This window comes from Malurus melanocephalus, unplaced genomic scaffold, assembly GCF_030028575.1.
Source record: "Malurus melanocephalus ecotype Western Australia unplaced genomic scaffold, MMel_1.1 scaffold_134, whole genome shotgun sequence".
Lineage (NCBI taxonomy): Eukaryota > Metazoa > Chordata > Aves > Passeriformes > Maluridae > Malurus > Malurus melanocephalus.
Window position 1 is genome coordinate 629874 of NW_026623366.1, and position 27890 is coordinate 657763.

Consider the following 27890-nt stretch of genomic DNA (forward strand, 5'->3'; position numbering starts at 1 on the left):
CAAAAAATAAAATTTTGCTTAAGCTTTTTAGTTTAGAAGAATCTGTTTCTTTATTACTGTATCTAACAGAGTTCTCTCAATTGCTCTCAATTGTCAAAGTAATATTCTTGTATTATGTCTGCTAATACTTGTCTAGCATCTTAATTTTATAAAAACGCTAATAAACTGTCACTAAATTAAAATTGTGTTACTTTTTTTTTTTTTTTTTTTTCTTTTTCTGGAGAAAATCCATTGCTTTTGCCAAACAAGAGAAACATCACATAATTTGATTTGACATATTAACCATGCTGAGCACCGGAACTGTGTAACGTTCTGTAACTGTTGGATAAAAAAAAAATGTAACTTCTGTAAAGGTGTGACTAATCTGAATAAACTTGGAAGGATAGGACCCACATTTTAGACACAACATGGATTTCTGAAGTTGCTGTTTGCAAAAAACTGTTACTGTCTTTTTGACATTGTTTGCCTGTTCCAAGTGTTCCTGATTTTAACCCAGCACAATAACTGAGTAGGAAAGGTATTATCATCTTGGCAGGAAAAAGGTTACTCTATTAGGACCACACAGTGAAAATTTCAGATYATCTAAAGCAATCAGATTTCCATAGAAATGGCTGTGGGAGTATTAGATTGCTACTTTGAAGGGGAAGCAGTAGAGTGTGTGTGGCTTCTACGTCTGGATTTGTAACCCTTAAGAAGGAAACTATAAGGTAGTTGCAGTGATAGTAATTGCCAAAGGAAATTAATAAGTGAATATGTAAGGCAAATTTTCTTCTTTCTCTATAATTTTCAGTTTCCAAAAGCTGGGCACAACCTGGTGGAAATTAATAGAAGTCTTTTCACAGTGGACCATTGTGCATCTTGTAATAGTGGCTGCTGATATGCATCTGCTGGGATTTTCTTTTGTCATTTGCTGCCACATTCTCTCTCCCCACAATCAAAGCCTATTTCTTGCCTAGTTCCTAATTTTGCTGGGAGATGAATTRTGACAACAGGGCTCTTGTCAGTAGATCCTTTCAGCCCAGGTATAGGCTTGCAGTGTGTTGATGTGGTTCAGCAGATCTATTCAGAGGCACAGAGCTCATCTAGATAAAAGCCTGGAAGTGCCTGCTTTCCATTTCCAGTTCTGTATAACTGGGATTATTAACATTGTGCTTCAGCCCAGGAAAGCCACTGCTCTGATGAATCCTCTCAGTTCCATATGCTTCCTATGTGTATGTTCTTCCATGGTCTTTGAAGCAGCATTCTTTTTTTTCCAAGATGCTTCATTTGCTTTGCAGCAGCTTTGAGTGAGATGGGTAGGAGTTGTGTTTCATCACTTTAACGTTGCCAAAAGGACAATATATGCAGTGAGGTCTCCTGGTGTGGCATGGAGGCTGCATGACCATGGTGGCATTGAGTGAAGGGAGGGGCCATTYGGCTCCACTTGGGGTTAGTTTGACTGTCGGTGACTAGCAGCAGGACCAATAGTGTTTGATGGTATCAGTAGTAGCTACTTAATAATATACATGTCTGTCTTAATTTAACTGTGACATAATTAGCAATAAATCTAAAAGGCAGAAAAAAAACTTAGTTCTGGATGTGAGAAAAAAATTGCATCCACATTTCCATACCAGTGACTCCAGAAATCATTTTTGATTTTTTTGTGTGTTGCTAAAAGCTGTGTACATGCTCTGTAAGCTRTCGAAACATCCAGCTGCTGCTTCCAGGCATATGCACTGGAATTTTGCTTGGTCGTGGGCGAGTCATTTAAGTTTTGCACTGCTGTTAATCTGCTTTAGTGATCCTTGGGATTGAAATTATCTTTTGCTAAGTGCATGCACTCTGCCTTGTAAAAGGTGTTGAGTGTCATCCAATTAGATTGCTGGATGACAGCTAAAAATCTATATATTATYGGGAAGCATCTGCTTGGAGAATAACATAGCTTTGTAGTCTGGTTCAGTGGAATTGATGGAGTATGTTGAATGCAATGAAAACACTCCTCCTCATCCTCTGTGCCTGATTTTTTTTTTTTTTTAATGTAGCACATTTTGATCATGGTATCAGTGAGCATTCCACTGTTACCATTGCTGTCTTGGACTTCATAAGGGTGTCAGAGAGAGTCTCAGGTTCTCATAAAAACTTTGTCCTGGTAAGAGATGTGGTGATTCTGTGGTCTTTTGAATTGTAATGTTAGGTTTGTATTTCARTGGGTGTATTCTATATGGTTTTCATTACAGCCATGTGGGAAGTTTTTTATGCTCAGCTAACAATGTACCTTATCTATTGTTGTTACAGAAGAACCGCAAGAACTGTATTCATTCACATTTGGCTTAGGTACATGTTAGCTTTGCCCAGACCTGTAAACCTGCCAAAGCCCAAATGATGAGTATTGGTAAAGATTGGACTGGTGAGGAGAAAAAAAGCTGATTTTGCAGAAAACCCAGAGTTTTGCCTGTAGTCAGTATAATAGATTATTGTGATGTGTTTWATTGTGCTTTATTTCTGATACATTGACAGTTTTTAGTTTCTCTGATTTTCATCAGTAAAGTCAATTTAATTGGATATTCTTCCTGTCCCTAAAAGACACATGGGGAAATTTTGCTACCTTTCCTTGGTGAGTGGCATGATGGCTTGGCTGCCATTTGTGTCCGGCTGCATGTGTGTTTCCAGTCCCAAATGACCAGGGACTGCTTTGGGTGGTCGCTGCTGGGAATGGGTTTCAGGGAGGGGTTCCCTGGRCTGGATTTACACTAAATAAACAGAGGCCATGAGGGGAAAACTGTGTTTCCTTAAGAGCTCTGGTTTAGGTTAAAGGGATAAAAATAACTTCAGAACATCTCAAATTAGTTTAAAAACTAGAAAACTGAAGGAACCCAATCTAGAGTATTTTTTAAATTGCTCTTATCTTATTTAGAGTTCTCTACCTCATTCTCTTCTGTTCAGTGTAACTAGGTGCATAATCCAAAGAGATAGCCAAAAAGATTCAGCTGTCAAAGTTTCAGATTCTGTATACACAGACTCTTTTTAGGCACTGCTGTCAGTACTCATGTGTTTGTCTTCTTTGTTCTGCCAAAACATGTTCCTGAAAGCTTTCATTTTCTATTCTGGTTTTCTGGTTTTTCTTGCAAGATGCAAGAAATGGAAGTGAAGTACCAGAAAATCTCCTACGTATCAGAGAGAAAATTACCGCATCTTTCATTACAATTGCTTTAGTTATTCATAAAAATGTTCCATGTTAGACTAGTGTACATGTGTATTGTATGCTTTGTGTAAAGAAAGCATAATTCTTTGCCTTCTACACAAAATGCTCTTACCAGAATATTTCAGACCCGCATTTTTTGGTCTTGCACATTGGCAGAGTTACAGTGACTCCACTTTCTGCAAATACTCTGTTAAAAAGATATGTTTTATGTTTAACTTTGCAGATCCAGAATGCTAATGATGTGCTAATAGCACCACTGGAGAAGTTTCGAAAAGAGCAAATAGGAGCAGCAAAAGTAAGTGGCTGGGCTTGTTTTTCATTTCATGTTTMTTTGAGTTTATCAGTGTGTTTTGAAGGCTGGACTGAAAACAGGCATTTTATATTCAAACAGACAAGAGGCCATCCTCATTAGCATGTTAGTAAATGATACTAAATGCTTTGTRTCAGAGGAGGAGATTGTTTAGAAATGGAGCTTAAAGGCTGATAATATGCATAGGGCACAGCTTTTGCTACTGTTGAACATTCCTACCATCTGGCATTGTGTTCATCTTCTGATGTYTGCATTGACAGTATGCTGCGTCTTGGGTTAGCCCAGAACCACAGAGAGGATTCAAACAGCTGCTATGAGTCCCTCAAGCAGACATTACATAAAGATAGAAATCAGTTTAAGCATAATCTCTGCCTCTGCTTTCCCTGTCCTCTTTACATGATGATGCAGTGCAATGGTTCATGTTAATTTTGCCAGAGTATTCATCTTTATATTCTCCAGAGATTTTCCTATGGTGGAAGTACTCCACTTGGTAATTTTATCTGTTTCTTTGGTGCTAAGTGTTGTATTTGTGTGAGAGAAAGAATGTAGAGTGTCTGTACCAGGGTTCATTAGTCAGCTCAGGAAATCAGATATATTGGGGAAAAATATGTAGGAATTAAGTGTTAGTCTAGAAGAGCTGTTTTTCAGTCTGATTCTGAATTCTTAGGTGGCTATCAGTGGCTGCTTTGATCACAGTCTCTGAGACAGGCACAGAGGCTGTGGTAGTCWGTTAGAGGTATGTTAGTAACAGTTCTTTCTGTCTGCATAAATATGCTAATATTTCTGAAACATTTTGCACATCTTGCATTAATGCTTATAAAAATTTCTGGGAAACCTTCTGTCTGTAATGTTAAATGAGTGCAAAAAAAGCCTCTCTGATGTTGCAGATGAGGTTGCACTTGTGCTGTACTCAAAGAAACTCAAAAGAATTTCTCTACTGGAAAGAGAACCAAAGGTTTATACTTGTTGTACTGCTATTATGAATGTGTGGCAAACATGTGGGATTGCTTCTGCACAGGAACTAAGTAGATGTTTGTGAAGAATTTTTACTGTGAACTTGAGGTCAGATTTCTCTGAAATGGGTGTTCTTTACCCTTTCACTTGATACGATATGTTTTCATGTACGGCTACATTCTTCTCTTGTCCCACCCCTATGCTGCTGTGAGATGCAGGGCTGAGAGTTTATTTACTGTGCTGCACAAATCAGAATTTGATTCCAGCACAAAATTATCTTTAGTAGTGCCATTCAGTATTTTTGTAGTACTGTTTCATTTCATATTCTCATAGCTAAAGGAATTTCATTCTTCTCTTCAGAGCACCCTACTTGAAAGCTCAACCCACTATACTATTGAATGTKTTGCTGCATGACAGAGACAATCCATAGATGATTCACAGGGCTCTCTGCAGAACTCTATAAGACACTGAGGTTTTCCTTCAATATATTATCTGGTACATGTCAACACATACCAAATGATCTAATTGAAGGTGACTCTGTTGTTTTTTGTATCATCAAGAACATAGAAGGCAGGGCACCACAGGACAGGCTGAGTCCTCTCTGGTATATCACAATGGCCATTTTCTCTTCCATATCCTTTCCGTATAAAATATGGGCATTTTGTCCTCTTACAGTTGTTGTTTTGACTTGTTTGTAGTCACACTACAATGTACAGAATGAGTTCAGGAGGGAACCTGGCTCAGMTAACTCTTATTCCAGTGTCTAATGCTCTTTGTCGTACAGTCCTGTGTGTTTTGGAAAGTCCAGGATACTTGGCTTGACACATGGAGACCCTGTAGAGAGCTCTCTCAGGTCATGGTTTTATAAAATGTCAAACAAACTCCAATCTTCTAGCACATAGAGTTCAACTGCCAAACTCAGAAATGAGAGATTCAGAACTCCGTCATAACCGAGTGTGGTGCATTCGCCTGTGAATTTATTTTTATCAGTGGAAGCAATTGCAGTTGGCCTTTAACTAAATGGTATCAACACAAACAAATCAGGGCTTAATTACATTCAGTATTCTTTTTCTAGTAATTACAAAATAGCAACATATGATCTGGGAATAATGAGACCTGGATGAAATAGAGTAGAAATTTGGACTTAGTGAAACTCATTATTGGTTAAATGGAGAACATGGCCAGATTGCTTAGCTCCACTTTGGTTCACTGGGATCAGCCCTTGAGCATTTAGGAACTCTTATAAATATTAAATGAGTTGAGCTTGCTGGTTATTTATCTGCAATTAATGAAGGTTTGCATAGAGATTTGGCTCTTTGAACTCCTCTGGGATGATCTGTGCTGATAGTCAAACAAAAGATACAGATATTTTCTTGTTGAGTAGCAAGTTTCACAGAACACTGGGAATGTCACCTTTTTTTGGTAGTGTTTTCTAGACACATCAGCTGAGTGGRCCTTACCAGATGTGTTTTTTTTCCCTGTGGCGTTAATCTACAGTAGTGTGTAAAATTGTATTCATACCAAATCCAAACTTGCTTCTGTTTCTCTGTCATCCCTCTCCCACCCAGAACCCCAAAACATTTCTGTGTACATGTTGCTCTCTGAAGAGAAGCTGGAGATGTMCCAGCTGACTGGAAGCTGGCAAGCTGTCTCAGTTTTCAAGAAGGGCAAGAAGGAGTACCCTGGAAACTACAGGCCTGTTATTTTGACTTCAGTGCCTGGTAAAGTTATTCTGGGTGGTACTGAAAAACACCTGAAAGACAATGCAGTCATTGGGGACAGCCAGCATGGGTTCATGAAGGGAAAGTCCCRCTTGTCAAACCTGATTTCCTTTTATGACAAGCTAACCTACCCAGTTGATGGAGGGAAGCCAGTTGATACAATCTTTCCATACTGCCACAGGATCCTTCTGGACAAAATGCCCAGCATTCAGCTGAATAAACGCATCAGCTGTGGATGAGGGTTGGCTCACAGGGCACAAAGGATTACAGTGAATGGGTGACATCAGATTGGCAACCTGTCACTGTTGGGGTTCCACAGGGCTCCATTCTTGGTTCTGTGCTTTATAGCATCTTCACTGATGACTTGAAAACAGGTCTGGAAGGAATCCTAAGCAAGTCTGCMGATGATACAAAATTGGAAGGAGCTGTTAACTCCCTCAAAGACAGGGAGGCCCTGTAGAGAGGCTTTGACAAATTAGTGGACTGTGTAGTCACCAATCATATGAAGTTCAACAAGGGAAATTGCCAGATTCTGCACCTGGGTAGGGACAGCTCTGGATGTATGGACAGGCGTGGGAGTGAGATGCTGGAKATGGCACTGCAGAAGGGGACCAGGGGGCCCTGTTCAATGAAGTTGAACATGAGCCAGCAGTGCCCTGGCAGCCAGGAGGGCCAAGCGTGTCCTGGAGGGCATCAGGCACAACACTGACAGCCGGACAAGGGATGGGATTGTCCCGCTCTGCTCTGACCTGGGGCAGCCTCACCTCCAGTGCTGGGGGCAGTTTTGGGTCCCACAATATAAGAAAGGCATTAAACTACTGGAGAGTGTCCAAAGGAGGGCTCTGAAGGTGGCAAAGGGGTTGGAGGGGAAGTCATTTGAGGAGACACTGAGATCACTTGGATTATTCAGCCTGAAGGAGACTAAGCAGAGATCTCATCATGGTCTACGGCTTCCTCGTGAGGGGAAGCAGAGAAGCAGACACTGATCTGTTCTCTGTGGTGACCAGTGACAGGACCTGAGGGAATGGTCTGAACCTCATTCAAGGGAGATTGAGGCTAGATATTTAAAAAAGGTTTCACCAGAAGGTGGTTGGGCACTGGACCAGGCTCCCAGGGTACTGGTCACAGCRCCAGCCTGACAGAGTCAAGAAATGTTTGGACAGTATTCTCAGGCACATGGTGTGACTCTTGGGGATGCTCCTGTGCAGGCCCAGGAGTTGGACTTGATGATCCTTGTGGGTTCCTTCCARYTCAKCTTATTCTGTGATTTTGTGATTCTGTGGATGGTGTAAACTCCACAAGATAGATAAYAGTTAGGTCATGTTATGTATTTCTAGAGCTGTCACTTTACAATTGATTTGCATTATAGCATTTTATGGACAAACRTTTAAAGAGATTAGGTATAGAAGCCCAAGATTAGTATGGCTTCAGCATTGGCAGTGTTAGCAGTAGCTAGAGATGCAAGTAGCTTTTGGGTGTTGGACTCTGTCTTCTAATCAGACTYTGAAATTATAGATTTTAGTACCCTGTTACGCTGTGTTTCCAAATTTGTGGAAGAAGAATATTAGGTAATTTGTTAACAATATGCATAACAGAAAATTATATTAAGTACTACTGTCAGATTTTACTGGGGGAGAGATAATGTGAGAGAGCACTTGAAAAGTGCTTTCTGGGCTTTTTTTCTTTCCTTTATGAAACACGAGATAAAATTCAGTGTCAGATGAACACAAGTAAGCTGCACCCCACCCAAGGGAAAAAGGGAGAAAATGTTATAAAGTATGAGAATCACCATTTTATTTTAATAATAAGTAACTTCACAAGATTCTTGCTACCATGATGAATATCCTRTAGTTGTTTTTAATACAGAGAATGAGAATATTTCATTTTTTCTTCAAAACTATAATGAGTTTGGGCAAAAAATATGGTCACAGAAATCAAAGAGAATATGGAGGATAAAATATGTCCTGTTGATATTACAAAGCTATATTTTAAATACAAGGACAGTATAAACTGAGAGTGCAAAGTTCAAGTGTTTTTGGAACATCAGTTGAATAACATTAAAGACCGATTCTTCACATGCACTTCAAAAACCTGAAGGTACCCAACGAATTTGAGAAACATTCCCCATAAAACGTTAGTGTTTGTAATCTAACCAGCAATACACAAATCTCCATCACTTACTCTTCTTGATTTATACTACTCGTTCTTCTGTTTTTATTGCACATATTTCAGTTATTCCTTTTCTGTACACACTCAGTTTAAATAAAGCTGAGTTCTCTCCAGAGACTACACAAACCCAGCTTTGCATTGGACAGCCTGTTGATTTACTCCATCTGAGTTTGAAAAAACGACCTCTCCAATTATTGTAGCAAGGCGAGCAGAAGCCGRGTGAGGTAACTGGGAAAGGATTCCAGGCACGAAGCCTTTGCCTTATTTGGTCAATGTGGTTTGTGAGGCCCCAGCTGGTAACTTTGGTGAGCTCATTGTGTGATGTGTTRTGGACAATAAAGCCAAACCTTCCTCTTTCTTTCTATCCATTGAGTACAGTATTTTGCAATATTTGTTCCAATGTTCATTGACCTTTACAACTTAAATCAGMTCAAAGACAACAGAAGCAATTTTGGTTTTAAGACTTAAAAGGAGAGTTTTGTTTCTTCCTTACAATTCCATCTGTTTGTTTCATAAAATAATTTATTTTGACCAGGAGGATTATTTTTTATCGTTATTTCATTTCATTCATTTATTAGAAGCTGTGAATTCCTTTCTACTTGGGAAACAAATCCATATTCACTGCTGGGATTAATTTTCCTGCATCATTGCTCACATCTATGCTCACATGTAGGCATTCAGGAGGTGGCACGTTCTGTCTGTGTTGAATTTGGATTGCCTGGAAATTAAGGAGTGTAAAACAAACAAAACCCCTCATTTTTTGAGATCTGTCACAAAGCTGTCGAAGCAGTTTTAGATAGGTATCTAAGATGGTTAGAAATAYCAGAATGCCCATTTGGTGAACCACTTTTCTTGGTATCTGATCAAATGATAGCCCTTGTTGTCCTTTGGCTGAGAAAAATGAGTGACCTTGCTGTAGTAGGTATGGCAGGAGGTGTGTTATTACAAGTAGTATCTGTCATTCAAGGTTTGGTACTTGCATCCACTAGATTTGGTGCTTTTTAATGTCAACCACAGAATGGAGGAGGCCAGGACACGGAAGCACAAAAAGAGGGCAGGCCAGGATAATTGATGGCCAAATGTTTTGAGCTAAAATGCAACACAGTTTTTCAAAAATTGTTACTACCAGTTAGCTAGTATCTTTTCTGATAACTTTCTCTGTAAGCAAAGAAATGCGGGAAGTCAAACCTATTTCTATTTCAGCCAGGCTTTTACAGCACTCTACATGAGTCATGATAATGTAGTTTAGATGGGGCTTAGTATAAGAAACCCAGTCTGTCAGAGGGACTGGCTCAAAGGAAAAGGGCAGTAAGTTTTGTTTATGGGAGAGACTGTCTGGTTGGAGAGAAATCACCCGTTAGAAGATCCCATGGRCAATTTGAGATCACTCTGTTGTTTTACTTTTGGTAATGACCAGGTAAAAAAAAATCTGGTGGTATTACTGTAAGTGTCAGATAAAGGAGGAGGACTGGAGGATTGGGAATAAAGTGTAAGATGAAATAACTGAGCATGGGGAACTGAGGCTACTCAATAGTCATGAGACAGCTACATACCAAGAAACCTGCTATACTGAGAACTCAAATGGCAATCTCTAGGTATTATGGGTTATTTGGGATCTATCTCTGGTAGATAGAGAAGTACAAATTTTCTTTAGCTTTCCTTTTACTTACATGAAACCTCAAGTTTTGTTTAAAGTTTGTGAACTGTGAAAGTTGTAAAATGCATTTATAAATACATTTCATTCCAAGGTTTTGGTCCTAGAACACTTTATCTGAGAAATAATTCCATATGTGTTTTCTAATCTGATATTTTACTTAAACTGGTATTGACAGATGTAAGAATTGAGAAATCAGAATTTGCATTTAATGAAAATATATGGTATAAAAATTATTTTTAAAATTGATCAAATGTATTTTCTTTTAATTATTCAAATAAATGCATGGAAATATGAAGCAGTGAAAAACCTGCATCAATTTGGTAGTCTCTATTAAAATTCTTTTTTGCCAAGTACAAAATAATTGTRATGCCACAGTGTGACTAGCCATTGCTTCTTCTACACTTGTGTATGTGAAATATTTGGGAASTTTCAAAAACAGTGGAACTCAAAAACAGAGTTCAGTATGCCTGCACTTCATCTTTTCAAGAAGTCTTAGTTTGTTCTGTGCAGAGCAAAACTCTTAAACTGGGAGATATCACTGGCTGARCACCTGTACCCAGAGTTTTTTTGAAACAACTGATCTTAGTGGAACAGCTCTTGTCATTATGCATATGCAACAAAATTATTTTCTCATTTCAACTTAGTACAGTTCGATTACTGTTTCATTCAAAGCTGATAAACTTTTAGGTAGTTAACAGGAAAAAAATAAGAGGAYAATCCTAAGAGCTTGTTTCCCATCTAGTGTATTATTTTAAAAAATGAGAGTGAAAACTCAGATCTCATAACTAAAAGATTGTGGACACAGTGATTAGAAATTGTTGGTTCAGTTTGTTAACTACAGGTGTTTATGAGGGAAACAGTTGTTTGCATAACTGGTTTTAATAATTCTGTTAAATGCAGTCTGTTATAAGTTAGTGTGATTAACTGGCTCACTGACTAAAACTGGTTTCTGAAGCTGTGTTTTTTCTGTAGTTTGATAAAATTCTAATTTGCATGGTAAAGAAAAGAGGTATAAATTAAGGATAAATAAATTAGTCCCCTGTAGTAAATTGGAAAATAATTTACTATTCTGCCAGAACATTTAAGAATTAAAGCTTAGAATAAGTGTTTTAATTGGTGGAATTGCTTAAGTAAGCATGCAGTRTACCTTTCTTGGCAAAAAATAACCATTTATTTTTTTAGAATCTACAGTTACTAAAACAAAAAAAATGAAAAACTTAGGTTGTAAGTATTGGCCTCTTTACTGGAAAACAACAAAAGAACATAAAAATTCAAGAAAACTTGGACATTTTCTAACTAAATGAAGGCTTTTTTTTCTTGCTAACCTGCTGCAGCCTATTGTAATGTGTGTCACAGGAAGAACTMAGGAGGGTTGCATCCTGACCCTCCACAGCTGCTAAAATCCTGCTGAACTCCTGAGCTGTGATTGAAAGTATGAACCAAGACTTGACCTTCAGATGTAATTTCCAGCTCACAGGGGAGCTAAACTTCTTAGTGAGTGAGGGCATAGAGGATCTGACAAATAGAGTGCAGTAGCTCTACTCATCGTCACATTCTTTTCTAGCCTTGCTCTTAGCCACAGCATGGACAGGATCATGTTCCACACTTGAAAGACAGGTCTTAGGTTTRTTGATGAGACTTTAAAACTCTACAGAAGGATTTAAGAGAAATATAGGAAGTGGCCAATTGCCCGGGCGCAGAGCAGTATAGGACTTAGAGAAGCAGAGAGTTTGGTATTTTGCTCCCTGAACAATGTGTCAGTCTTCATTTATCAACTCAAAGGCACCTAGTTGCCTGCTCTTCCTGCCCTTGTTAAAAATAAGGCTCCATCCTGAGTTTTAGCATCCTTTATCAAACCAAATTTATCATGTTTTGGCAAARGCAGCTGTGTTCTCTTACCCTACAGGAATTACTTCAGAATTGTGCTTGTGGGTGCTGCATAGTGCCACAGCTGTACTGAACTCTTAATGCTTAAATCATTAGACTTTATACATGGGTGTGAATTCATCTGTTAATCTTATTCTGTTACGTGTTGGGGTTTTTTTTTAACAGTTTGGGGGAAAATTAAGATCTCTTTCTGCATTGCTTCCCTTTGTTTTGTGGTTAGTTAAGTTGACAGCATAAAAATAGTTATGGTTGTAGTTACAGTTTGGGCATTGTTTGGACATTTCTCAGATGATGTGGGGTCTCTAGTTCTTTATTCCATACCTATGGTCTATTTGCCTTTTTCTGTTCTAAATAGAAAATAATCTATGGCAGTATCACCATAGATTTCCCTTCATCCAGTGTCTTGTTCTATCTATGCAGCAGGATCAGCAGCAGCCTGGGAATATACAAACTCAATTCTCCTACCAATATAGCAACTTTGCTTTTCATAAAGCCAGCTCTGAAAYAGCTGTATTCCAAAATGCAGTGGGTGATACTGTCCAGGAAGTATCACTTCCGTGCTGTAAAAAAAATGGGCATCATTGCTTGAAATTTTAATGTGTYTTGATAGATATAGGAGCATCAAGAGATCCATCTTTTCACCAAATGAAGTGGTTTCATTATTTCAGGATCTGTCAGGTTATAGTAGCTATCACAGAACCATTTGTTCCTGGGGAGTTTACCAAGAAGGGGTGGTCTCAGATTGTTGTCTTGATGAGAAGATCAACCCCTCACCCCTAAGAAGTAATCTGAGAGCACTGGGTGAGTTTAACAATGCCGCTGGGGAGGCATAACTTTTCACCCCAAGGTGATAGTTTGTGTTCCTTTATCAGTGTTGTAAAAGCCATTCTGAAAATAGATGCTTTCAAAACAAAACAAAACAAAATCACTTCTGACATTGACCCCAGACTGTTTCCTTTCTTCCTCCCCCCAAATATGTGTAAACAGCTCAGTTTCCAGTTGTGTTCATTAATCTAAAAAAATTCTCATAACACGCCTCAAGTTCTTCCTCAGGTCAGCATTGCAGTCCCGTTGCGATGACGTTGGACGTGCCCTGGGACCATGAGCAGTGCTGAACGTGCTGCTGGCACGCTGAGATCAGGGATGTTGGCTGATTGGTTGGCATAGAAAGGAGATTCCCAGAGAGTGTTTCAGAAAAGAAATGACTAGTTAAGAAAGAGATATTTTTATCTTGAGCTTTTAAAATAAAACAGTGAGTACGTGAARTTATAAGCTGGTTTGTTGGAATTGCTTTATTTGAATGACATTATGTTCTTCTTTTATCTTTGCTCTAAGTGCACAGAGCAAAGATGTTGCTAACTGTGCAGATGAAATGACCTCTTCCCAAATTCCTGAAGAGCATGGCTAACTCTTTTTGAAATCATTTAAAGTCACAAGCTTTTGTACAGGAGCAATGTTTTTCTTGTTATGATAAAATATTTTCAACTTCAGAAAGCTATCCTAAACCTGATGCAGAGAAAAGTTTAAAAAGTCAGTTTCTGCTGTTCTAGGGGGCTTCTCCATATTATTTAAGAAGTAACTTGGTAATATCCTAAGCAAGCTATTCCAGCAAAATTATTTCATGTTTAGAAGACAGTAAAGCAATAAAACTAGATTACATGTGTAGACTCACCAGTCCTGCTGTTTGGGGCAGGGATTTAGCAGATTCCCAGACATTGAGCAGCTACTCCTGGAATCAGCAAATGCCAAATAAACTCGAGACAGCTCTGCAGCCGAATAACAGGGAGTCTAAAATGTCCTGCTTTGTGACCTGCCAGTACTGGCAGGTTTGCATGTCTTTTCACAGCAGTGCTGGGAACTTTTAATAATTTTTTTTCCATCTCAAGAGGGAATTTTTTTGAGCAAAACAAACGACATCCTACAAACATATTTTCTCATTTAAGAGTATCTGCTTTTTAATTTGAAAACATCTGATGAAGTTACATCGGGAATTATTTGGAAATGGCCATAGGGATCTCTTCTTCCAGGATACACCTTGGAAAGTACCTGACACTTGGATCTCTAAAGGCATTACAGAGGGAAAAGACTATTTTCTTTTGAAGTTTATGAACCTGAAAGTAAATTATCTCTTGCAAGGTTATTCAGTATTTTACACAGATGTGAACTCAAGTTAAACTTAAATTTAAAGTTTTTGGTTGTTTCAAGTATATTTCAGCTTTATGTATTCCTTACCTGATTTTAATTGAGGTTATTTTTTAAACTGCCAGTTTCTAATATCTGTCTTCATAGCTTTAATGCTGCTAAACACTCTTGTATTCCCAGGTTATTACCTTGTTATACTTCATRGTTGCAATATGTTCTTTTTATTATAATTATTTGTGTCTTGCACTCTATTGTTTTCTGGATCATCATGGTTTGCATATGGTAGTTCTTTAGTAAAGAATTGTTTTTAAGATTTATAGTCATTTGGACATTTAATATTCTACATGTTGCATTCTGCTTCAATTTGGAAGTGTTTTTACTTGCACTTATGAGGAACATAAGACAATTTATGACTATATTAACCCTATTTTATGTCAATCAACAAAAATTTCTTTATGAACTAAGGTACAACTTTGCTTCACTTTGTATTATTTGCTATCAATAAACCATGTATTTTAACCTTCTAACTTTCTCATGGATTTGGGGAAATGCTGTAGCCTAATAATACATTAAATTCTGATTTGAAGAAAGGGGAGGAAGGAAGGACTTTTGTATGACCTTTTCATTTCTTCTTTTGGGAAGAAAGCTTGTGACTTCTTTCAGCCTTGTCTTCAACCCTTGGCATTCACAAAACAAATAAAAAAATTTCTACCAAAAAAAATTCTTCCCATCCAGACTATCTATCAAAATGCAGCCTGTGGTCTCAGATGCTGATGATAATTTCCATTTCATTCAAACTAACCAAAACCCACCAATTCACCAACTGCTTCCATGAGAATTCTCAACTAAACCTCAGGCAACATAAAATGGAAGATGAATTTTTTTTTCTCCTCAAAAGACAAGTTGTGAGACTCTGAGATTTCACATTTTCAAAAAAATCCATAGGATCTGAGCTCAAATCTGTCTTTCCRAGACTAAGTTTAGTTTATTTTCTAGTCTACAGTTCTACTTTTGTTTGTCCTGCTACTTTGTAAGAGATAGTCCCCAAACTTAAAACTCCAAACAAAATCCCACTACTTTCATAGACTCCCAATTTGAATTCTGTTTTCAGAGGTAGTGAAAAGGTGACTTTGAAAAATATATTTGAAGTCTAAGATTCTAGCAGTGWGCCATCTCCAGTCTGTTATTGCGAAAATCGACATTTTTGCAGTTATTGTCAAAGAGAAAGAAAAMGAATGTGGCTTTATTGATTTCTGCAGAGTTCACTATTACCTTCAGGTTCTTCAACTGACAAATGTGTCTGATTTGATCTGTATTTGAGTCTTACTGTTGTATTTCTGTGCCAGTTTCTACCCTTTCTGCACCTCAGCTTTCATTGGTGAGAAAAATATATACTAATTCTGGGTGAGGGGAAGAAAGAAATTATCATAGGCATGTTTGACAATGTTCACTTGCTTTCTAGTTAAGATGTTCTCATCTTTCCAAGGTATTAACATATTTTCTCCAAATAGTTTCTTTGCAATGATTTCTRACTTAATTTCCATTCTTGATTCTTTTAAAATCATCTGCTGCAAAACATGTTTATTTTATRATTTCACAGGGATAACATTTTGGTGGGGTTTTTTTTAAGGATTAACATGTTTAAGTGTAAAATATGCATTTTGGGACAAAGAAAGAGTTAAAAAAATCTCTTTTTGAACAGATACAAGATGTAGCTAAAGTCTGCTAATAGATAAATATAGAACCAACATTTTTTGCAACTGAGAAAAGAWAAATGAATGAGAAGGATGGAAGACACTCTTTTTGGAAAAATAAAGAGAAATAATTTATGTAATAATTCTGAAGATACATGTAAGAATTTTGACATTAAATACTGTGCACAGAGTAGTGGAAGACCATTAGAAAAATACCAGTTTTCTTGATGTTCCCTCTGGGAAAGGAAAGTCAGCTTCAAAATATAACGACTATTTCTGCTTTATATCTAAAATTACAGCTAGTGGGTAAAATTGGTAGGAATCATGCCAGTGATTTGTATCATGTGTATGATTAGTTACAGTGGAATCAAAATCTTTCTGAACTGAAGAAAAAACACCTGACTCAACTGAGTCAACTTTTTAATAACCTGCTTAATAATTGATGTCAGTTATTTTCATAGCCATAAATATTTGTAAAACCAGAGCAAAACAAGAACATCTTTTGAGTTAAACTTCTAACTGGCATGCCTATAACTAGTAGTGTCTTSAGCAAAATTTATTTCTGAAAAGATAATTTTCTTTTCTTGGAGGTTGTCTAATCAGTTTTAAAATAAAACTATACAGGAAATCTGAGCAGAGAGAATAAAACCAGAAATTAAACGTGGATCCGGTATTACATKATTTAAGTCCCTCAAGAGAGTACTGGAAGTTAGTAAGGCTCCATTAAATGCTGGAAGCCRAGTGTGTGGTTAAGGGCTTTCCTAATGGAGTTCCTAGAAACTTGAAACATTTAAAACTGTAAATATTTTTGACCTGATTTAAGGCTTGATGCACCTGAGAATGGTTAAACAGCTTTAAAAAGACATTTATAGTGTTTAGAGTCTGCAGTACTTGGTCTAGACAAAAGCTGTAAAGCTGTTGATGACTTATACATCAGTGTAAAACACACCAAGGGTTAATATTATGAGATTTCTCTTATTCTGTGTATAGCTTTTTTTTTTTTTTTTTTTTTTTTTTTAAATTGCACCCTCCTAATTATCTCTCATGGATTTTGGGTGGGATTTTTCTTCTTACATTCTAGCTGATATTTTGAGAGACATGGTTGACACTTTTCCAGGCCAAAGGGGAAGGATGAGGTTTACTTGCAGGAAAGATGTGCAAGTTTGAAAAAAAAGCTGGAGTCTGAAGGGAAGAAGAGACAGTACAGAAGGCAGGAATTAGCATCTTCCTAATGGCCATGTGCCTTCAGCTTGGTGTTGTGGCTGGTGCAGTCTGTTCTGGTAACAATGCAGCACAAGCTTTCTCATCCAGCCACATCTCTTCTCCTTGGGGTTTGTTCAAGTGTGGAATCTAGGCAAAAGTAATCATCTGTCCTTTAAACTKGGAGGAGATAATTTTGCAAGGAAACTTTCTTTGAAAACCTCCTAGCATGTTGAAAAGAATAGAATTCTCAGTCTTACAGGCACAGATTGCTGGACCAGCATTCAGATTTTTCTGTGTAAGAGTGTTTTGAGAGCTGCAGAAGAAGAGGCTAAAGCTGGAATAAGCTGAGTCTGTGACTGCACTTAGGATGCGCCTTTGTGCTGTGAGTCACYGACTGAGTGTGTGTGAGACAAGTTATTTTGGCATAAACTGAAGTGTTTCTTCTCATCCAGGACATGAATCACCTGCTTCTCAGTGTATCTTTTTTTTTTTTTGTTAATTTTTATTAAGTAAACAGGTTTCAGAGGCTTCAACACATCCAAATATGTGGTTTTTACTGGCACAGTGGAGAATCTTCCAAGCAAGGGAAACTTGCTCACCTGTTGAGGCCAGTATTTTTTATACTTTTCCCAGAAACGTATCTGAGTAATCAAAACAATGCCAGAAACACTGTGCTGCTGRTACTGCAGACTTATTCCCAGCAGTATCACTGGGTAAAGACATTAATGCAGCCAAAAACTGCCAAGAGATCTTTATTCTCAATTTACTTGTGTTTATCCTTTTTACTTTGTTAACTTCTACCTTTGAAGGGAGAAGGTCTTGTTATGTTAAAATCTGCAAAAAAAAGAAGTTGATCAGATGTGCTGTCTCTGAAAACACTTCACTTGGGCCAGAAGTTGTTCTGGTGACAAGGAAGCTCCACTTTGTAGTTTTCTCTTTAACTTAAGTGGTATAAAAACTATGAAGGTAGTGGCTGAGCAGTTCTGTGACAGGATAGAGGTGCAGTCTGGGAGAGGGCTGGCAAAGAACAAGAGAGCCTTCAAATTCCATGTTTCCTCATGGATGGCACCRTGGAGATCTGTATGAAGCTTCATGTGAGGTACAATATGCCTTAAGACCACAATTAGTATATTTGAACTTGTTTCTTGTTCGTAGCAGGTGGGGGGAGGGGTCTTACTGTTTAGGTGGGTTCATTTGCTTCTTGTGTTCTTTTMTTTTTATGTATCAAGAGGCAATGTAATATTTAATTCAGGTATTCTGTTATAGATTACAGCAGAAAATGAAAGTGATTTAATTCAGTGCATTGACAACCACATTAGATGTGTCAATGGTTCCCTCTTGAGACTGACATGCATTTGATGTACTGTATGCAGGTATTTCAGGTGGCAAAGTCCCCTTGTCACCTTTTTCTTGGCTTTCACTGAGCAGCTTAGACGTCAGACTCTTCTCAAGCTCTTGTTAGTAAAGGTTATGTTAGTTTCAACATGAGCTCAAGTGGATACCAGCCTCATTCATTACCTGTTCCTCAGTTTGGTTCCGATACAAATAGTTCACAAGGCAAGATGAATACCTGTTCATATCATAAATTTATTAGGGAAGGAAGGATGGAAAAAGGCTGGATGATCCCAGTCTGAAATAGGTAATCCTGCATGAGCTTTGCCCATGGCTCCGTGGCTCATTCCTTTGGTCTGACCTCTGAAGCAGCAAAGGCAAGCACAGCATTAAGTCCAAATGTGCAGTAGATTCTATTGGCACACAGGCCCCATTGTCAAAGGCTGTGTCAAGTTACCTGCTGATGTAGTTCATCCGGTGGATAGGGTATCCACCACTAAATATCAGTAGCATGTGAGCAGTGGCTTAAATATTGACATCAGGCAGACTCCTTTCCCCATTTTCAATTACATGGGGGAAAAAACCCTAAAAGGTAGTTCTCTGGCACTTTTCATTCCATCAAGTTTGCCCTTGAGAATTTCCTCAAGATGGTGACTTTGACACTTTTGTCACTTGCATTTTAAAATAATTTGGTTTGTGCTTCTAGTCCAACGCATAACATCATTGTCCCAGAAATGACAGTATGTAACTAAGTGCACCTTTTATTCAAAAGGAACAGATGTGCTGTGTGTGTGATCAACTGAACTGAATTTCTGTTTGTAACCAAAGGTGCTGTTGAGTTACTCGGGTTGCTCTTCCTTCATGAGGAAGACCTGGCACTTGAGTATTATCCAGTAAAACTGYGGCTGTAAAACTGACCTATGATTTCAGTCCCAAAAAAGTTGATTTCTTGACTTACCACTCATTTGGCGACTCTTGCTGTCTGCCATCYCTCTTTTAAGAAAGTGTTTGGGAAAGATTTTTGGAAGATAATTCTTACAGCTTCTTTTCACTTGCTAAACAAAATACAGTCATTTATTTTTCCTTTTTTCCCTTTTTCTCCTCATATCTGTAATTATATGTAGAAGGCATTAAGAATTGTTCTGTATTGTTATTTGATATTTTATTACCTCAAGTGCCTCTTTTCTCTCATGGTGTCTTCTGAAGATATATCTCTGTTGGGAAGTTGTAAGAACATTAAATTATGCATATTTTTCATAGTAAATATATTTGAACTTTTTGCAGGATAGAAAGTATATAATGTGTTTTTACAATCTAGTATAATTTCCTTTCTGAGCTTTAGTCACTGGAGCTARTCAGTAAGTACTTTGTTGTTACAGCTGCTTGATAAGATTTAATTCATGTCATTACAACCTTCCTCCTATTTCTCATTTCTCTGACTGATCTGACTATCACATGATATGACTAAGGAAAACAGGGTGGTACTACAATGCAAGCTAGTTATTTGTTTTTGTGTATAAAAATTTCTAGGGAGAAGGGGGTCAGGAAAAGAACCATTACAGTTCTTAAGATGACCTGATGTTACTGCATGATGTCCAGTAATTAGTTTTTTCTATCATTAATAGCTTTTGCACATGTGTAAGTAGGACTGTTTGTCCTGAGGCTTTTCTGATTTCTCAAAATACTCAATTTGTTAACCATTAGGACTGAACTAAGATTATAAAAATCACTGGCAGAGAGTTGCTCCTTTTTAGAGGGTATATAATTTTATAATTAAAAGTTATATTTTTATCATTAATAATACTCTGATGAGATATTGACTTCAATCAGTTTTCTGTTTCTTGAAATTTGGCCTTTAATGAAAGATGGAAAAGCTTTTAAGAAACCATTMTTTTTCTTGAAACTCAGATTTAAATTTCAGAACAGCAGATTTTAAATTTTTGAAGTATGAATTCTGAATTTGATTACAGAAAACAGGCTGTTTCTTAATTTACTCAAAGTAGGAGCTTTCTTTTGTATTATATATTAAAACAGTTTTACGGTAGAAATGTGAGGATTGCACATGATGGGAAAAACAAAGAGGAGGGGGAAAGAGGCAGGATAACTTATAAATGAGACAAGCTTAAAWATTCAGACACATCGAAATATTATTGGAAACAGACTTTTGGACCAATTTCCTTTTGCTACCACACATATGCTTTTCCGTCATCCTCATATTTTAAGAGTGTGGGTGGAAAATAAGCATATTAGTCTTAAATGCAAAGGATAGGCCTATATCATTATCACATTTTTTTTACTCGCCTACCTCCTTCACAGTTTTTTTTTGAGAGTGTTTTTGTTTGGTTCTTTTGGGTAAAGACAGTGTGGCAGTTAGGTACATTCAGAAAACTTGGGAAGGATTATTTTGTATGAAATGTCTGCTTAGAAAGGTACCACCTACATAAAAATCTCATGTTTTATRCTATGGGAAACCATGCAAATCTGTTGTACGGGTTTGTTATTTATGGGAAAAATCCTGCTCACTATTGTTTTTTGATAATCGAAGTAGTTCTCCTGGTACCTTTAGGTACCTTTGGTTCCTAAAAATATTGGAACCAAAAACAGTTGTTTTATAATGAGGGATATATTTGGCACTGTATTTCTTTTAATTTAAGTTAGCTGTGATATTTAGTCAAATGCTTTACTTGGGAATGTTTTGTCTTTCAGGATGGGAAGAAGAAGTTTGGCAAGGAAAGTGAGAAATATTATTCCATCTTAGAGAAGCACTTAAATTTGTCAGCAAAGAAGAAAGAATCTCATTTGCAAGATGTAAGAACTGAACACACTCTTACCTAGTTTCACATTTGCATAGAAATCATGATAACAAACTGATTCTCTTCAAGTCATGCTGTATTTTATTAATGTGAAATTGTGATGATTCTGGTAGTCATGCTTGTTGTAACTGTAAGTTCTTGACTTGGAATAGTAAGAGGAGCTAAATATTTTAACAAAGCAATACTCTACTTGTGCAACTTTGTGCATTTCAAGTACAGCTAATGCTTATTGGTTGCAACAATGGAATTTTATTAGTATAATAAAAGTCTGAGTTTTATAAGTTACATGTGGAACATTTTAAATTAATTMGTAATAAACAATAAATTCATATTCATTAATAATTATTTATTAATAATAAATTAATTAATTGCTTTTTGGAGTTGTTATTTAATGTATTAACTGATTAGATGGCGCTTCTGTTTCACATAAATTTCATTCTGGAAGACTGAACTGAGATCACTTTAATGATGGTCTTTTCTGCTTCTTTGATCCTCTTTTTCATCTTACTCTGAGATTGAGGCACCATGCTCTGAAATTGTATCTATAACTTCAGCTTTGAAGAGTCTGTATGGCTAATTCTTTTCTGTTAGAAACAAAACAAACCATGAAGACTTCTAGTTTAACAGGAGGATTCCAGGGCTTTTCAGTATGCTGGTAGAAATTTATATGACTTGTCTTTGAAGCAAATTACAATAAACCCAGAAATATGATATCAATGACACTTTGGGAATTGTGCCAAAAGTAGTTAAAAATTATTTTGATGGTATTACTGTTGTTTTGTTGTCTCTTAAATTATGGGGATTAGTTTGAAGATGGAATTTTCACCAAAGCTGTGACCATCACTCAATCACATCATAGGATTCTTTTTCATGTTTACCAATAATATTATAATTCAAATTAAATAAGGCTTAGAAGTTCAAAATTTCTAATAATGTCTCTGTGCCTGAATTGCTGTTGCRGTCTATATAATAATCTGTCTAGATAAGACATTAGTTACGTAGGATTGGTTAATTGTTCCACTTGTATGTTGGAGCTTTCTTTTCCTTCTCCCAAATACCTTAAGTATTGATAAGCAGTTCTGTTATAGGCAAAACCCCAGCTGGAAAAAAAAAAAAAAGAAAAAGAAAAAATTCTTACCAAAATGTGAAAAAGTGTGCTTAAGCTCTAGAATGGAAAAAAAAAATTTATTCTTGGGGCATGACAATTACAGTCTAAAAGCAGCAACTAAAGTGCAAAGTAACAACTGTGAATCTAATAAACTATGGTAGAATAACAATGGATTTGGCTCATTCTGTAAACTAATGGAAAACCAGAATAATTTTTTCCAGTATGTCCTTAAGTGACATATCTGAGTTTAAAATCTTGTAACTGAGGCTGAGATTTTCTGCTTTTCTAGATGCCTCCTTTGCAAAGGATAAAGGGCATATCTTGTCATTTCTATCTTCCYCAGTTTTTTGCAGCTGTAGATGTGCTGAATCAGCAACATAGACCCATGGTCAGTAGAAGGTACAACAGCAAATCAGTACCAAAGCTGTTAACCAGGGAGAATTTTGGCCTGTGTCTGTATTATAGGTAAAAGAAGGCCAAGCTCCATTCCTGACCTGAATTCCAAGATAGCTGTTATCTTGCATGCAGAGTGGTTTGGGTGAGCCCCATTTACAGCCTCTGTGTCCAGGCTGGGGTTTGCTGGAACACCCCACAGCAGAGCAGGGCACGAGCAAAGAATTGATGGTGCTGGCAGCTGGGGCTTTGGTGCCCGGTGCAGGAGATGGGAAGTCCATGTCTCAAGCCAACATCATGCATTCAGTGAGATGGGAACACCATTTTTTGACTGCTACAAGGGAAAAACAGTTTCATTGAATTGATGAGGTTTCTTGATACCTCATCACATTATGTAGGTTAAAGAGTACCGGGATGAGCAAAGRTCTTGTACCCTCATATCTCACTTGAGTGCAACTGAGAGCACCTTAATCAGGCATCTGAAGTTTGATGGTWGGAACATATTCTGTACAGAGTAGTTTCATATATTCACGTAACTGAACTGTGTTGGATACTTTAAGAGCCTCCAGGACTGCTGGTGCAGTTTACATTGCACCAGGTGATTGGCTTTTTCCTTTAGCATAAAAAAGAAACTCTGTAGTAGTGTCTCACTGCCTACAGAAGTCCACAGTGGAGAAGAAAATGGGCAGAATTGACTGATGTGCGAACTTTTATAAACTCCTGATTTTATTTCTCTGAAATCTGTTCCAGAATCAGTCTCCAAGCTTATGTGAAGTTCTGGTATATATATTGTAGTGATAGCCTATATAAATGAAAATATTACTCATTATAACTGTATATCAGACAGGTAGAGACTCAAAATCATATCCATATTTTTTGCATGCATTTTGAAGTCACAAAAAAACATATTAAAATCTTTTCAGCTTTTGAAACTTTAAGATAACTTTCAAAATGATTATTACAAATCTGAATCCTTTGGTGTTCACAAATTCATAAGCTTCTACGGAATATATATTTGGGGAATTCTGATTTAGTCCCTGTTCACTGGTGATGATTAYGGCCTAATCCATATTTGAGATGGCACTTGGTTGTTGTAAGTATCGTTACGACTGCAGCCTGCTTAAATGCTGTTCAGAATAGAGACAAATTTAATTAGGTCTTTAAATACTTTTTCTGAGGCAAAGCTTAAAAGACACAGTTTCTACCACTAGGTTTCATTATTTATGTGCAGTTTAATGAGAGAGCTGAGATCTGTCTCAGGTGCTTATTGATGGCATTTGTGTGAGCAAAGGATTGCTGGATCACATCCCAAAATGGTGAAAACTTCTGCTCCRCTATGTAGCACTGTCTTTGGGATARGGTTTTTTGTGAGATAAAACTATTAACAGAGTATCAGAGAAAACATTAGCCAGAAAAACTGTATGAATGGCAAGTGGAAGAGTTAATTTTGATGTGGAGCAGTTAAGTTTTGGCATTTTGAGTGCTTGACTTCAGCTTCATATTATTAGTTTACTGATTTTTTTTAAATTTTTTTTTAATAGACATGAGAAGGAGATGCTGGTACTGAATGATTTGAAACATATCCTTGGGGCCCATATGTTGAAGTCGTGTTAGAACACTGGGCTAGGGAGTTGGATCAATATCGTTAAGAGTCTGTGCAGCCGAGTGACAATAGTAACGTGCCCTTGAGTMGAGAAGCAATCTTAATTATATATGGTGCTATTGATGGCCAAGTCCTGCCTGAAGGAAAACACTAACTTTTYCTTTTTGTGCTGTTAAAAGTACTAAATCTCCTTTATGATGTGTTTGCTGGTTTAATGTATGKTGTCAAGGGAAGACAACATCAGGCTTTCCCAGTTTCCCTGCATCTATTATTTTTAATGCTAGAATTAAGCTAGAGAATATATAGAAGTATCCTTCTGTATTTTAACTGACATGCAGCAAAAATAGGTGGAGTGATCTTACTCATGCTGTTGATCTGTGGTAATTCTTTGACCAAAGACCAAAATCTAACTAATAAAGCCCAAAAGGGATTTGCTTGAGAAAATTACTTGTCACAAAGAGGGATGAATTAAAATGGAATCTACATGTTTTCTTTAAACATTATCTACATGCTACACTGCATGTCAGTTAGTTCTCTCTCCTGTGGCTTGTTTAMATTGAGGATAAAAGCCTATTACTCTTTATCAGCTGATAAGAGTTAATTCTTCAGCTATTTAGGCAGAAGACACTGATCTGATACTGGATCTCCATGTTGGGTGGTATTAGGCATTTCTGACAATTGTTGCCTTGTAGTTCTGTYGCTTGAAAATTAAAACTTGAAATATATTTGATTTATAAGGTTAGGGACTTAAGTATGTTTACATTCCCAGAATATATGACTCATACTATAAAATTATAAGTTGCAAGATGTCATTGGTTAAGACAGCCCATTTAAAAAAAAACAAAACAYCTTCTTGGGAAGGTATTTGAAGCTGAGAAATAGATATGATTTCAGTGCATATGATACTTAAATATTTCAATAGAAATAATTATCTTTTTGTCTCTTCTTGATTCCTACACTACTCATTTCTRTTTCCTTTTCTAAACTTGCATATACCAAGTACCTGCTGCCACCTTTCTTTTCCTCCAGGCTCTCCTAAAATCTAGAATATTAAAGTGCAAAAAGAAAGAAGAAACCAAAAAAGAGTGAGTAAAAGGCATAGCCTGAAATGTGTCATGTTAGCTTCTTAAACTTACATTTAGCTTTTTTTACGGAGGTATTCTAATTTTTAGAAAGAAAACTGAACCCTATGAAACTTGTGAAGTAATCRTATGGAAGATCTGTTTGTTAATGACATAAACTGTTTCTAAAGCAATCAYGAGGCTAAACTAATGTTGTCCTTATTTCATTTTATCTTTTAGGCAGATACACAGATTGACAGAGAACATCAGAACTTTTATGAAGCATCATTAGAGTATGTTTTTAAAATTCAAGAAGTACAAGAAAAAAAGAAATTTGAATTTGTAGAACCTGTAAGTTTTATTTTCTTTAGAATGCATCCATTTAAAGTGGAAAATTGAATTCAAAATATCAAATTTTTGCTCCATTTTTAAGTTCTGAATACAGGTTGTTTGTGTATAGACAGACATTAAGATCTTGGCTTGGGCACTTTCCACATTTATTAAAGGATTATGTAAGAGTTTAGTATCTACTGTGAAGTGAAATGTCTGATGACTTGAAGTGTGCATAACATTTTGATGGGACATYATGTAGTGTTGTGTCTGTAAAACACATAATCGATGTTCCCTAATACCATGATTTAATGGCTTCAATTTTGAGCCAGTTTTTTAATTTAAATATTTCATGTAGGCAGTGTCCACAGACATTCTTCTGAGTTACATATAAAGTAAAGTGAAAAGTCAGTTTTTCTGTAGGATAGGTAAGTTTATCTTTTTGTTGGTGGAGTCATTTGTCTTTAGTTTACTTTGCACATAAAGGAAAGCATATGTTGACATTCCATTAAAGAATAAGATAAAGTTGTGCTTCAATGTCCATATTTAAGTTTRGGATTTCCTTCTGGACTCTTTCCATCCCCCACCCCTAACTCTCTTCTGGGTCACTCAGTACCAAAAGCAGCTTCTTTATTATATGGTAGGATATTTCTGTGGCTCAGGAGCAGAATTACTACTGTTCATGTCATACAGACAGGCCTATCTTGCCAATTTCCTGATTTAGTCAGTACCTATAGCCCTTGACAGAGAGCCTCCAATTCCATGTGTCCCTTCCCGTTAAGCACACTGAGCACAGCAGAGCACTGGTTGTGAAACAGGAACATGACAAGTTAACTTKCACTCCACACCACCTTCCAGCTTCCTTGTAACTACTGAAGCAGCACTTGACTGTGAAGTGGGTTGAATTACATCACTAACACCCAGTGTCAGCAAGAAGAGCTTCTCAGATGCCTTCTTTCCATGAGATGAGAGTGTATTATGTAGTGAATGTTTGACATTGATGCAGACTAATGAACCTGGATTCAGCAAGCAGAACTTACAGAAATCCTATCTTTATGGCATACAGCTGCCAAATCTTAGAGACTAAAACTTTGCTCGGATTTCTAAATAAGAACATTTTTCTACCTGTCACAGATTAATCCAGAGTGTGTCTCTCTGTCTCCTTCTGCAAAGCTCTCACATCCTGGAAAAATCTAGCAATCTTGACCTAGCTCTGACCCTAGTATAGAAGACTTTATGCTCTTTTAATGTAATAGAAACTTTCTGTATTGAGAAGACCTTGTGCATTGGAAAACATTGTGCAACTGCACATAGTTAAAATAGGTAAAATTTACTTTTGAGTTTATCCATTTCCRTACTGCCTCAGATCAGTAGGCATTCCAGCCAGTATGACATACWTCATGTTCCAGGGGAAGGTATAGGAAATACCCTGGTGATTGGGTAATGATAGCCTTTGCAGGCAATGCCTTCTGACTTTGGGTGTGAATTTATTTATAATCAGTCTGAATATAGATGAATCTTAAATTATAACATCAGTTATACAATTTTGAATCTGCAAAATTCTTAATTTTTCTTTGTAGGTCAGTTGCATACAACCCGCTGAAATAAAAGCATTTGCCAAAACCCATAAGGCAAAATACGCCTTATGTAAAAAAGTAAATTAAAATACAAATCAGCCATACCATAAGATAAAAAATCAAATTAAACAAACCAAAAACCCAAAAAATTTCAAAATAGGCATTCTAAAATTCATGTTTATTTAAGTGATGTTGGAAGTTTGAGCATGTGCTCCTAGATGAAAGGTCTAGATAAGGACAAAGCCTAACACTTAAAAATCATGTATCAAAAAAATTGTTACACTATTAATTTTMCTCTATGTGCTTTATGAATGTGTGYATGGCAGAAGACACCTGGTGGTGTGTCTATAAGGACATTCCTCCTCAGAAGCTCTGATTATTGTGGATCTACTGTATGTTCTGCCTATGCCTCTGATTTATCAGTGCAGTGTTACGTGTTCATATCATTCTCAGTCTGACATGTTGCTAACAGACTCACTGAAGGAGTGTTTAACAAAATAAATCCGTTAATGCAGTCAAGGAGGAAACTGTGATGCCCATGTGAAAGACGGGCAAATTCGTCACATGGGAATAGAGCTTGAAAAGCAAATGATCTGTTGAGCATCCTTTCTAGATCTTCAGTTTTTCTATGCCAARGGATAAAGACAATTTGAGAACCAGAGTGGAAAAAGTAACTTAGCAAAAATTGCCAGGTGGGTTACAGCTGGGACAGTGGAAGCTGATAGAAGTGGAGTATGTTCTTTCCTGGAGGAGAG

At 37.0% G+C, this 27890-nt stretch overlaps 1 protein-coding gene across 1 annotated transcript in view; it reads left to right on the forward strand.

The window, feature by feature from the left end:
- Positions 1-27890, forward strand: part of ARHGAP42 (Rho GTPase activating protein 42) — a 133373-nt gene that overhangs the window by 67420 nt on the left and 38063 nt on the right. Inside the window, exons 4-6 of the mRNA XM_057370809.1 lie at positions 3405-3476; positions 20957-21058; positions 25469-25579. Coding sequence (XP_057226792.1) covers positions 3405-3476; positions 20957-21058; positions 25469-25579 — 285 coding nt within the window. The remainder of the gene's footprint in view (positions 1-3404; positions 3477-20956; positions 21059-25468; positions 25580-27890) is intronic.